The sequence below is a fragment of the Scyliorhinus canicula genome, chromosome 15, assembly GCF_902713615.1.
Source record: "Scyliorhinus canicula chromosome 15, sScyCan1.1, whole genome shotgun sequence".
In the NCBI taxonomy this organism is placed as follows: Eukaryota; Metazoa; Chordata; class Chondrichthyes; order Carcharhiniformes; family Scyliorhinidae; genus Scyliorhinus; species Scyliorhinus canicula.
Genome location: NC_052160.1, coordinates 37,676,364 through 37,689,649, shown reverse-complemented (window position 1 = coordinate 37,689,649; position 13,286 = coordinate 37,676,364). Strand labels below are relative to the sequence as shown.

At 43.0% G+C, this 13,286-nt stretch overlaps 1 protein-coding gene across 3 annotated transcripts in view; it reads right to left on the bottom strand.

Annotated features, from left to right (window-relative positions):
* Positions 1–13,286, bottom strand: part of unkl (unk like zinc finger) — a 171,989-nt gene that overhangs the window by 68,547 nt on the left and 90,156 nt on the right. For all 3 annotated transcript variants that reach the window (XM_038820635.1, XM_038820636.1, XM_038820637.1), the window contains exon 4: positions 4,213–4,346. In XM_038820635.1, the coding sequence (XP_038676563.1) occupies positions 4,213–4,346 (134 nt within the window). The remainder of the gene's footprint in view (positions 1–4,212; positions 4,347–13,286) is intronic.

The following is a 13,286-nucleotide window of genomic DNA, read 5'->3' as shown; positions in this document are numbered from 1 at the left end:
ACATCTTTGATCTCAACTAAGTTCTACTTAGGGGCGGCATGTGGTGCAGTGGCTAGCACTGGGACTGCAGCGCTGAGGACCCGGGTTCGAATCACGGGACTGGGTCAATGTCCGTGTGGAGTTTGCACATTCTCCCCATGTCTGCATGGGTTTCACCCCCACAACCTAAAGATGTGCAAGTGCGGTGGATTGGCCACTCTAAATTGCCCCTTAATTGGAAAATAAATAATTGGATACTCTAAATTTATTTTTTTTAAACTTTAGAAAAAAACGAAGTTATGCTTAGCTTTGAGCCATCAGAATAGCTCCAAATTTTCAAGGCAGATCCGTCTGACACCTCGAGCATTCTAATGCAGCGGAGCCATCCTTCGCAGCGCTCCCGATTGCGCGAATCAGCCACACAGTCGGCTTTTAATAACGGCTGCTACAAGCGGCCTTCAAAATGGCCGCGAACATATATATATATATTTTTTTTTTCAATTGGCCGCATTGCGCATGCGCGCCCGATCATCAGTGGGCATGCGCAAAACTATATTGTTTTTTAAAATAATTTTTTTAATATGTTCGTGGCCATTTTGAAGGCCGCTTGCAGCAGGCGTTATTAAAACGGCTGCTGCAGAGACACAGATTTTTTTTTAACATAATCTATTTAATCTCCCTGCCTAAAAGGGAGTCAGAGGGCAGGTCACGCCCCCCCCCCCCCCCCCCCCCCCCGCGAACTTCGACGTCACGTGCTTTGGGTGCGATTGCGATTCCTCCATTTTGTTAGCAACAAACAAGCAATAGGACAGTAAAATTTAAAATGGATCGTTTTGTTATACGGAAGAGAGGGCCAGAGACACAAACAGGCCAGGATCTCACAACTAAGAGAGCGGCTCAGGAGAATCTACAGCAGGACAAAGCAGTGTCGGTGTGAGCTGTTCAGAAGAGTCCACAGCAGGACAAAGCAGTGTTGGTGTGAGCTGTTCAGGAGTGTCCATACCAGGACAAAGCAGTGTTGGTGTGAGCTGTTCAGAAGAGTCCACAGCAGGACAAAGCAGTGTTGGTGTGAGCTGTTCAGGAGTGTCCATACCAGGACAAAGCAGTGTTGGTGTGAGCTGTTCAGGAGTGTCCATACCAGGACAAAGCAGTGTTGGTGTGAGCTGTTCAGGAGTGTCCATACCAGGACAAAGCAGTGTTGGTGTGAGCTGTTCAGAAGAGTCCACAGCAGGACAAAGCAGTGTTGGTGTGAGCTGTTCAGGAGTGTCCATACCAGGACAAAGCAGTGTTGGTGTGAGCTGTTCAGGAGTGTCCATACCAGGACAAAGCAGTGTTGGTGTGAGCTGTTCAGAAGAGTCCACAGCAGGACAAAGCAGTGTTGGTGTGAACTGTTCAGGAGTGTCCATACCAGGACAAAGCAGTGTTGGTGTGAGCTGTTCAGGAGTGTCCATGCCAGGACAAAGCAGTGTTGGTGTGAGCTGTTCAGGAGTGTCCACACCAGGACAAAGCAGTGTTGGTGTGAGCTGTTCAGGAGCGTCCACATAAGGACAAAGCAGTGCTGGTGTGAGCTCCAGGGCCTCTGGTGAACAGCCCATTAAGAAGAAACTGAAATCAGGCACAAAGCAATATAAAGACGATTTTTTACGGTATGGAGTATTAATTGTGTCAATGCAAATCAGGATGCAAGGCCCATGTGCGCTATATGCAGGGAAGTGCTGGCAAATGAAAGTTTAAAACCCTCAAAACTTTAAAAGCATTTGAAGACTAAGCACGGCGAATTAGAGGACAAACCTCTTGATTTTTTCAAAGGATGCAACGAAACTTAAATCGTCGGCTGAAGTCCTCAGCAGAAATGTTACATTGAACGACAAAGTACAATTAGCCTCTTACATGATAGCTTACGCGTAGCTAAAGAGAAAATGCCCCACACTATAGCCCACTCAATACCAGACTTTTTGACACTTTGTGTTCCAATATGGGGGCTGAGCACACACATTTATTGTTCCAAACAGAAGTACGTTGGCTGTCAAAGCGTCGGGTGCTACTCAGAGTTTACGAACTGAGGTACGAAATCCACGCTTTCCTCCTCGAGAAATTGTCCCCTCTGGCTGATTCATTTGCTGATGAAACTTGGATGCTAGCAATGTCTTACCTTGCAGACATATTTTCAATTCTAAATAAACCGAACCTCAAATTGCAAGGGAAGGATGATGATTGCTTTCGGCACTCTGAAGAAATCGAAGCTTTCCAAAAGATATTGAAAGTTTGGCAATTGCGAGTGCGAAGCCAAAACGACTACATGTTTCCCACATTGCTACGACACATTGAAGAAAACATCATTAGTAAGGAAACTGTAAATGGATTGGCAAGCCTTATTGAAATGCATCTGGCTGCCTGATCGACAATTTTGGTCAGTACTTTCCAAAGGAGAAGTTTAAGATTCTGAGAGGAGGTGGGTGAAAATCCCTTAGAGTTTAAGACCGCAGAATCAGTTCTGAACTTGCAGCTGGCTCCAAAAGAAGAAATTGTGCTTATGCGGCTCAGCTGTGACAGCATATTAAAAACACAGCATAAGTCAATGAGGATGTCAGCATTCTGGAGTAGCATCTCTGAGGAGTATCGGGAGCGGAGTAAAACAAGCACTTTGTTGCTCTTGCCCTTCACAACGACCTGCATGTGCGAGGTTGGATTTTCCGTCCTCACAAAGACGAAGACGCCACAAATGAACCGGCCGAATCTTATTTCTTATTGCCCCGAGATGGTTTCTGCAATGGAATGGTTTGCGCAGCCACTTCGGAACCTAGTTAAGAGCCAACTCCTAGCGTGGATTTGACGTGCCAAATAGGCCAGAGCCAGTAAAGGAGGCAGAGCTTCTTTCCTAAAATGGACATGTAATGGTTTTCCTGTAGATTCATTCATTGGCAAATCAATTGTGCTTTTATGGCAATCTGACAGCATCATGGTCACTTTTATGGATACCAATTCTTTTACGCCAGTTTTAAAAATATATATATATTGTCACGACACCTTGGGCTACTGCATGGTCAATTCCAGCCCCACTCGACCCAGAGTCACATCACAGGTGAATTAACCAATAATTATTTTTTAAAATGCCGTCTTTTGTCCTTGGCTGCCCAATAATTACAGTCACCAGGTTTGTAAATTTAAACACAATTGTTTTTTATTAATAACAAGAACTGTAATGAAATCTGCAGCAAATACTTTTGTTATCTAATTCTTAATTCCCCACTTTAACTTGCGCCCCCCCCCCCCCCACTTCCTCCATACACACGCACAAGACAGACAAACATAGAAGGGAAGGGGTAAAAATAAATAAGTTAAAGGGAAAAAAGAGTATTTGTTTCAGATGGTTGCTCCCAGCACTTTATTCCTCCTCAAACTCTACGCTCAGTCCAAATCTTTACTGCAGATTCATTAAGGCCTCTGCGGTTTCAGAAATACAACACTCATGGCCTTTCTGGGTGGATAAGGGAGGGGGGGAAAGAGAGAGAGAGAGACACACACAGACAGACAGACACACACACACCTTGGTCCTGTGCTTCCAAGAGTCAGATTTGAGCTCCTTGGGACTCTTAAAATAATTCCACTGGGACAGGATCCAATCACCACTGAGCAGAGTACGGCCTTTAGGGCCAATTCATTGGCCCCCAGCCAATCAATCAAACCAAGTTCCACCCCATCTCTCTCTCTCTGCTGCCGAAAAGTCTGAAGCTCCTGTCCAAACTAGTAGAGAGTTCTCTCCTGTAACTTCTGAATTCCTCATTCTCTCTGCAGCTTGACTTAGATACATGTCCATTAATGACCCATGGATCAAAAATGATATTGGCTAAATAAAAGAAAGGGGAAATAGGGAAATAAACAGGATGGACCCTTTCAATATAAAACCTTAATTCAAATTCTCAAACCATCACAGTGGGATTTGGACTCACATTTTCTGGACTATGAATCAAGGTCTCCGGAGTACTCATCCAGTAATGTAATCATTACACTACTGTAGCTTTATTGCATAAAGTGCTTTGAAGATGTTTTAATTTGATAGTGAGCTATACAAATAGAAGTTTTGTTGTTATTGTACAAGAAACAGAGCAGATGAATAAACAAAACTACCGAATTTAGAAGGAAAAAAATAACATGGTATCTAGTGATTAAAAAGAGTTTAAAGTAACATTTCAGAAATGCTTCCAGAACAGATGGATCATTCACATTCCTTACCCTGCCATCTTGGATCTTCCGACAGTGTTTTCTCTATCATAGCTTGACTAGCCAGCACGCCTGGCTGTAGATCAGGAAGGCCCTCTCCTGCCCCGAGCTGACCATTCTGTAATGCTTCCTGTGCTTGGAGTTCTCTGGAAAAAGAAATAGGTCTTTAAACTGTGGGCCATGGGATTGAAAGAAGTTGCTCCAACTCAGACACTGGACTAATGTCATTTGAGACATACCTAGTCCATATGGATTTTTTTTCTTCATTTCAGTGGGGAAAAGAATGGCAGACACGATGTATGATCAATATAAATGGAATCCTGGCATCTCATGATGAACAATGGAATTCTTTCTTCCTCCAAAATATATAAAAAACCAGTAACCTTTGTTTGACATTGAAGTGAAAGACTGCTCCAGCAAATAGAATTCCAACTAGAAGCAAAGAATGATTCTGCAACTTCTAAAGTATGTCTCTTAAAAATTAAACAAAATTACAGGTTGGCTTTCAAACTTTTCTAGTCTAAACTCTACTGTGCCATTTTTTTTATTTTTTTTTTAAATATTCACACACCATTTCATGAGCAAGAAAACAATTTTGCTGCTGGACTCCCCAACAGTAGTTACAGGCAAGTGACTGGATGTAAAAGCTCACTGATCATTCTGCATTTTGTGTAATATATCTCTTTAATTCAGTCTCTAACAAAATAAAACAGACACCAATAGCACCTGGGGAAACAGTTAACAAAAATGTATTCGCCAGACAACTGCGAAGACGAACCCACATTCTGCCACATCATTGTTTTACCCAAAAATCAACGGTTGTTTTTCAATGGGACAAGATCACTCACCCTTTGTTGTAGCAGTACATGTGTTTAACTTTTAGTCAAGGACTCAGTCCAAAGTAGCATATTGAACACCGGCCTCAAGAAACAGCAGCAAACTGATCCTGCAACCATCTACACGTGGAGGTATTAATTTTAAGTTTGCCAAGCTGGACTCTTGGGAGACCAAGCGCAAAGAAAAAACTAGAGCACAATCAACTCTTTCACACTCCAACACAGTTTCAGTAAGCAATTAGGCAGCGACCAATGCTTATTGGTATTCCTCTCCCCCTCACTCTCTTGCAGGTAGCAAAAGGAAAAACAGAACTGCTGCACATCAACCTTGGCAAGATCCAACAGTGAGCCGACAAGGAGCTACATGCAGTGGTGAATCACAGGAGAAATGTGAGGTGGACAAGTGGCCTCAAGTCATGCACGCATCAGTTTTTCACCAGAAGAGTTATATAGCTCCTTTAAAAATAAAACTAAGTTCCTATTGGCTGGGATTTTCATCGATTCAGGGTGACTCAGGAGCCCTTCAAAAATGGCAGTCAGAAACAGATTCCTGGGTTCCTAACCCCATTTCTGGGGTTTGTGATTTTTGGGAGTGTCTTTTAACCATGCAGGCTGGTTCAGATCGCGGGGCTGCACCTTGCCCTACTGACTTGGTCAGCTCCACTGAAATGATAGGTATGGCATAGTCCTCCACAGCCTTCATGGAGTCAAGCCAGGTTTTTAATCAGTCATGGTTCTTGGCATCTCAGTCGGGGTTATGACTAGTACCTGCCTGAGGAGGCTTACCTAAAAAAATAAATTCAAAAGGTCCTCCTCATGCTCTCCATGCCAAGGTATGCACCCCCACCCACTGTGGCATTTCCTTGCCCTTTCACTCACTTATATAGAAATAATGAACTCTATCGTGTCATGGCTAGTTTTCCATTTTACTACATTCTGATACAAGTGTCAATCATCCCAACCTTTTTATAGGTTTCAACAGCTGAAACTGAAAGCACCCTGAAACCTCTAACTTGTGCAGTACTCTAATAGATGTCTGAAGTTTCAACAGCTGAAACTCAAGCACTTAAAACCTCTTTATTCCTTACACTCATTTTCAAACCCAGGGTCGCGACCTGCAGGTGGCTTGTGGAACCATGCATTGCGGCGTTTCTAATCTCAGGAATAAGTGCTCAACGGCGCGACCAGCTTTTAAAAGGGCCGGCTGTTACGCACATGCGTGTGCGATCATAAATGAGTATGCCTGGAGTCCAGCGGAGCAGAACGCCGCCTCCTGACATCAGCATGCTGATCCAGCAGATGATTTATTTTTAATAAATCGCCGGAGACTTCCTGCCTGGAGTGGTGACAGAGAGCAGATCACACGCATTGTACACGGACGTCACGTGCTCTGGGCACACAACAACGATTCCTCCATTTTGCAGCTGCCACAAATGCTGGTGTGAACTCCAGGGCCTCTGGTGTACAACCCATGAAGCAGCTGAAAACAGGAACAAAGCAGCATACAGATGATTACTTGAAGTGTGGGTTATGTGTTACAACCCCATACAGGACAGTTGTGTAGCATCCGATTCCCCTCCTACAGATAGGAGTTTGTTGACAGCTCAAGAATACAAAAGAGTCAGCATCATGCTAAAAAACAATCACAAAATCAATAATATGCGAAAAGCATAAACAAAAAGGTGACCAACCGAGCAGCAAAGACCATCAGAAAGGAACATAGCGGTGCCCTGCCCTAACGGAAGCCCCACATCAGTGGAAAGGCACCCAATGAGCAGCGCAGACCACCAGAAAAGGTCACACTGATAGAGAGCATGGCAGCAGAGAGAGGACAAGAACTCCCTGGGCAATAAAAAAGACAAAATACAGAAAAACCACAATAAAATCAACAAACAATTAAGTACAAGGCAAAGCCGCCAGCACTCAAGCCAACACCCCCCCCCCCAAGCAACAGCCCCTCGTTGGTGGAGCAATCAGCTCAGTATATAGGGTTTATTGGTTCTGTACAGTATAGTGGGTGAACGGCCAAGAAGTCCATGGCTTGGCATGAGGGCGAGAGAGAGAATGAATGAGATGGCATGGGTGGGGAGTGTGTGGAGATTAGGGTCGTGAGGATTTGTTATTATTTTAACAGGATGAACTCCAACAACACCGAGTTGGACCTTTTAAGCAGCTCCCCTGTGGCTGCCTCTGGACACTGTGTGGGTTGGCAGGCCCTACTCCAGCCTGCACCCACCACCACAATAAGAATTCGATCCTTGCATTTTACCAATTCCACTACCTGCCTCAAGGATGAAAATCTAGGCCAGTCCTGATTGGAGTCGTTAAGTGCCAGGATTCTAGCCAATTAGATGCCATACAGTCTTCAGTCGTTCTCCAATAGAAAAAGAAATGCTTACTCCTGCAACATATATTACCTGACAAATATGTTGAACAAATACCTTGGATATCTACTTGCCTTAACAACTGCAATAATGATTTTCCTCTGCCAGAATGCACAGATCATTGCGAAAATTCAAAACTTGATCGAAATTGATTCAAAACTGGCCTGCTTTATGTTGCACATAGTTGTATTCCACTGGATTTCTCCCATAATCCTGACATGAAAATACAGAAGACCTGAAAGTTCTAAACCTCCAGCAATACATCCAACCAAAATTGGCATTGCCCATACAGATGCATGGGAACTCGGATAATTCTTCTTCTCCCTAGCTGAGAAATAGAGAGATGAATTGTAATGCCTAAGCTTTAGGCCTGGGTGAGGTTAATTAACAGCATGGATCAGGATTAAAGATTGTATCTTCCTTGGCTGCATGGTTCAGGAGTGCAGCAGCTGCATATACCCATAGCATTTGAGAAGAGGGGAAACATTGGAACTGGAAAAAAGGACCATCCTGCTGTATGTCTCTGCAGCTCATCAGCTTCCACAAATGAGCGGCCGGGTGTATCATTTCAGTTTTTCTCTATTAAAAGATGAGACCTTATTGCTGAGTACTCTGGGCATTCCTTCTCTGCAAATGGTGCAATTACCGAGTTTATATTTGGAAAATAAACCAATATTTTAATGCAAAATGGACGGAGGAACTTTTAAAGTACATTTATTTGATATATTTCATGTGGATATTCAAAAATAAGGTTGCAGGTGACTTCCACACTATTTCTTGAAGTTTTGGACAACCCAGTGGTTAGCACTGCACCCTCACAGCGCCAGGGACCCAGGTTCAATTCCAACCTTGGGTGACTGTGTGGACCCAATCTCCCCGTATCTGCATAGGATTTCTCCGGGTGGCTCCGGTTTCCTCCCATACTCCAACAGCATGCAGGTTAGATGGATAGGCCATGCTAAATTTCCCCTTAGTGTCCAAAGATGTAGATTAGGTGAGATTACCGGGATAGAGGGAGTGGGGGTCGGTGGGGTGCTCTTTCATGGGTCGGTGCAGACTCGATGGGCCAAATGGCCTCCTTCTGCACTGTAAGAATTCCAGGGTTCTAACACCATCAATAAAACATTATAACTTGCTCAGAGTAGTAATTATGTAACCACACCACAATTAGATAACATTCAGGCTGCAACAGGATTTATAAATTGCGAGTCAATTACCTACTGCCTGGAGAATCAAATGTAATGTTTGTGTTGTGCTTTGGCAAGCATTTGTTTACAGCATGTACAAAAGTGAAAGCTATCCAAGATAACTGTCTGAATAAGATTTAGACATGCTCTCTGCTTCCCATATTTATGTGGTTACAGAACAGTCATTCATAGCATTTAACTCCCTTTTAAACAATATTATAAGGCCAGAGTACATGTTGTCAAATGCACAAAGTCAGAGAAAGAGGATGATTTTGAACCTGCAATGCTGCAGGACAAAATCTAATTCTTCAAGTAGAATGAAAGCCTAGAGGGATTGGACTCCCACCTCAATTTCTTAAGAAAACATTTCTTTTTAAAAAAAATATTGTTTGACTTATCTAAAAACCGGAAATTCCTGGTTACTGCAAAGACAGGCACAGGTTAGTGCTGTTTACCTCCAGAACATTCATTATAATGACAGCTGTGATTTCACATCAGCCCCGGAGGCTGTCCACAAAATAGGCTTCTGCCTTTGATGAAAAATCAACAGGAATTACACTTCAAAAATTAACTCATTAGCCATGAGGTGAAATGTTCTGAAGCTGTGAAAGGCACTTTATAAATGCAAGTACATTCTTTTCAGATGAAGAATTTGCCCCTGTGCCCTGGAGCTGCTTCATTAAAAATAACAGAAAACATGACAGTCAATTAGTCAGACTGCCAATCTGGATGTTCAAAACTCCGGGAAACACTGGTGCTTTAGATGCCGCATAGCAGAGGTGAGAGATCACTGTACAAAGCGAAAAGATTATCGGAGGCTGAGAAATATAAAAATCCAATTGAATCCAAGTTACAACTGTCACAGCAGAACAAAGCATCAAGCATTTATATTCAGGGAGGAATTTTACAGGCCTTAAGATTTCCTGAGGTTGAGACAAAAAGAGGATCTTGACCTTATTGGTGATGCCTGGCTGTTCACTTGTATGATCTTACCAGAGGTGGCTAATTAAAAGACTGCTTTCAGCAGCGTTATCCAATTAAGGGCAGTGGGCGGAAGAAGCACTCAGCTGGCCTAATGGGAGATTCATGGCGATGTCTTGCTGGCAGTCCTCCACGCAGAGCTAGGTACTGCTGCGGAAGGCAGGAGACGGTATGGGCGCTCAGGAGATGTGTAAAATTATGAAAATTATCAGCGTCCACAGCTTCTGAGCAATTGTTAAGGAGGGAGTGGGCGAGACTCCCTTCACAGGATAGGTCTGCAGCAGATGGCCCTTGTGGCCCTGTAGCAGAGAGGAATAAATAAAGGGGGCCAGCAGCCTGGAGACCACATCCCCCAGTGAGATGATCCTATTGGAAACCCCAAATCTGGCACCCAGCTAATTGCTGTAATTGGCTACCTATTGCTGACGGGCAGGTTGCCACTTCCACTGCTCACCCTCTTCCAGCAGGATCGTCCAGAGAGGGGAACACGTCAGCCCATAGATCCAATGTGGCCTTCGGGTTTCCCCTCCTGGTCTCACCTTCAGCCGAGCCTCTGGAGTCTCATGATATTCCGCCCAAAGTAGCTGCACTTTGAACATGGAATTATCAGCACTTGTCGCAATTACAGTGGTTATGTGATTATGTTGCATTTCTGTTTTTAATACATCAGCAATACAATTTGGAAATAAAAACACAATAAATTTATAGCCCTGTCTCAGGCAGATTTAAAACAGCTTGAGCCATGCAAAGTGCAAGGTAAACCTTGTAGGGGAAAAAATAGGAATATTATTCTCAACGTTGTCAGCCACTGATACAGTACAAGTTTTGCACAAATGTTGAAACTGCCGACTGAGTTTCTCCTGATAGAAGGAAAGCATAATTATGGATTCTCCATTTCTTATCTTCAAATGGTAATCAAACAGGATTCTAAATCAACTCATTTGCTTAACTTCTTATTGCGATTTAAGGCCAAGTGGGGCTGGAATTGACCGCACACCAGTACAGGCTGTCGTGGCACAATCAACAGAGTAATCTAAATAAATGGGGAGCCAGTTCATTCCTCCTCTTCTGGTCATAATATTAGATAAATACAAGTTCTCCCTAGTTGCTTCATTCTACCCAACTTCGCAATCGTTCTGTGCTTGTAATTCTTTCTCCAGTTTTTCCAGATAGTATTCTCTATATCTCTCTTTCTCCCTTGCCTGAAATTCTAATGCTAACCTCTAATCTTCGAGGCGCATTTTGGCTAAGGTAACCTGGTCTGTCTCAGGTCCATATCTTGCTCCTGTTCCAAGTCCAGCTGAGGGTAAAATGCTCAACCAGCACTTTTAATATCTCTGGCTTCCATGCTTTGTGATGTCCATGAAATTCTATGCTTAGCTATAGCTTTTAGCTGCTCTATAGTTAGGGATGCTAATTTAGTCCCAAGTTAAGTACTTCTGTTGCACAAGTGCTTTTACATCAAAGTTAGCCATCTTACTTTCTACTGTCAGTCTTCATGAAGTTTATTATTGGAATCGATGTTTTTGTTTCAAACATTTTTCCGATGTCACTTTTTCCTTCTAATTCCAATCCTTTATGTCCAATTTGGCTAATTTGCTCCAAAGGATATAAATCCCAGATGCAACCCCAATTCTGTCACGGTCAGAATGCACTTCCATTCTTGTTGCCTGTAATCAGTCTGTTTTGTATGGAATGGGGCATGACTTTTTTACCCTTGGACCTGCATAGCAATTAAATCATTCAGCAGCAAGTTTTTGCTTGCTTTAAATAGACAACCATTTATACTTGAGCACTTCCCCCAAATGCACGCAACTCCTTAAACACTGTCTCTCGAATGTACACAAATGCAAAAAAGATTGGATACAGATAAAAATAGTGCGCATTAACAGAGAACAGTGAATTTACGATTTACAGTTACAATTTCCGGTCTAGCGTGTGGCCGGCCTGTGGTTTCATGAATGGATTCAATGATTTAAAGTTGCAGTGAGGGTGGTTGTAAAACAGTTCACAGCAGGTTTCAGTCGAATATTGAGGCAGTTCTTTCTCAGCTGAACTTGTACATCGGTTGCTTGATGACTTGCAGTTGGGTTTGAGTGTGGTTCTCAGATTGGCTGGCAACGGATGGATCGGAGAGATGGTACAGTCATTTCTGCAGCTGTTGTCTTGCCGGTTATCTGCTTTCTACCCCAGTATCTTCTAGCCCTGGGATAATTCAGGATCTCCAGAATACAGAAGCCAGTTTGGGTCACATGGCCAATGTCCCCCAGAATAATTTGAAGCAAAATGTCATTATTATAGAGGAGATAGATGGAGGCCTTTCACATTTAATTTGTGGAAAACTGGACTTGACAGCTGTCTTTTGTTAAATTGCAAACTTATAGATCAAGAATGCAGGTGTCCGCTGACTCCGTTTTAAATAAGCTTCAAACAATGATCCCCAGAGAACATTCACCTTGGTATGTCCATTCCAGAAGAGTCCCCCATCCATGGTTATTCAATTTGGAACTTTCTGGAAACTTGATAGTCTCTATTGAATAAGAGGTCATCTGACCCCTTGGCAACCATCCTAACAGCCCAGTGTCCATTTTGATTAAATAAAATAGTTCAAGGAACTTCCATACAAGCTCAGTCCATGTGGAAAATTATGTAAATCACGTGCCTTTACTAAGCAATTCAAAAAAGTTAACATAACTCAAAATGCAAACATTTGATGCAGTTGGAAGGCTCTTGGAATTAAGGCTGTGGCAGACTGTGGGGAGTTCTATTTTGAATGCAGCTGGTGCTATTTATAACCTGAGAGCTCAACACATTTTTGGAGGGGAAAGGAGGTGGGATTGCCAACATTCGTCCCATTGATGAATAGAAATTGTGCAAGAAATACCTGGATGCTAACTGGAGCAGGGGCAAGGGGACTGCAGGGCTCTTCCATATGGATTAATTAAGATAAATCAAATGGCATAACCCATCTTGTGAATAACTATTTTAAAAGCCTATAAGTCAGTTGTATGAATTTTCTCATTCTGTTGAAACCCTTTAGGACCACAGAGTCACGGAAATTCAGAAAAAGCCAAGTCAATTCTGGATGCCTTGATTGCCCAATCAAACAAGTTCTACTGCAGTGGGCTAACATGCACACAGGTAAAGTTAACAACCAAATCTGCAGCCTGATCACTATAATGGAAAGTGGGCCACGTGCTGGAAAATGGACTTTGTGTAGGTTTAATGTACTTTTGTTGGAGCAGACTCCATGGACCTAAGGGCCTCTTCTGTACTGTATGACTCTATGCACGTAGTCAATAACAGCAACAATATGAATTTATGTACACAATGCTGCATATAAAAACACCCATTTTTAAGACGCACCTTTTTCACAATATAAGTTTGCAAACATCCATATTGATACAACACACACGGCATTGAAAACATTTTACTTAAAGTCTCAATCCATAAACTCAGCACACATGAATTTTGGTTCATTCAGATGGTGAATTCTGTTTTGCAGGAGAGAAGGGGTGAACTGGCTCCCCTTGTAGCAGTCTGTGTAGAGGTATTACGGTGCCTAGTAATGCTGGAACACCATAGGTAGATAATGTATGCTTTCCATTGGTCGAGCCTGTATGGTAGCTCCGCCCTGCAAAGTGGGGTATAAGAGCCCGTGCCGCCCCAGCAGCTTCCTTTCTGTACCTGAGCTGCTG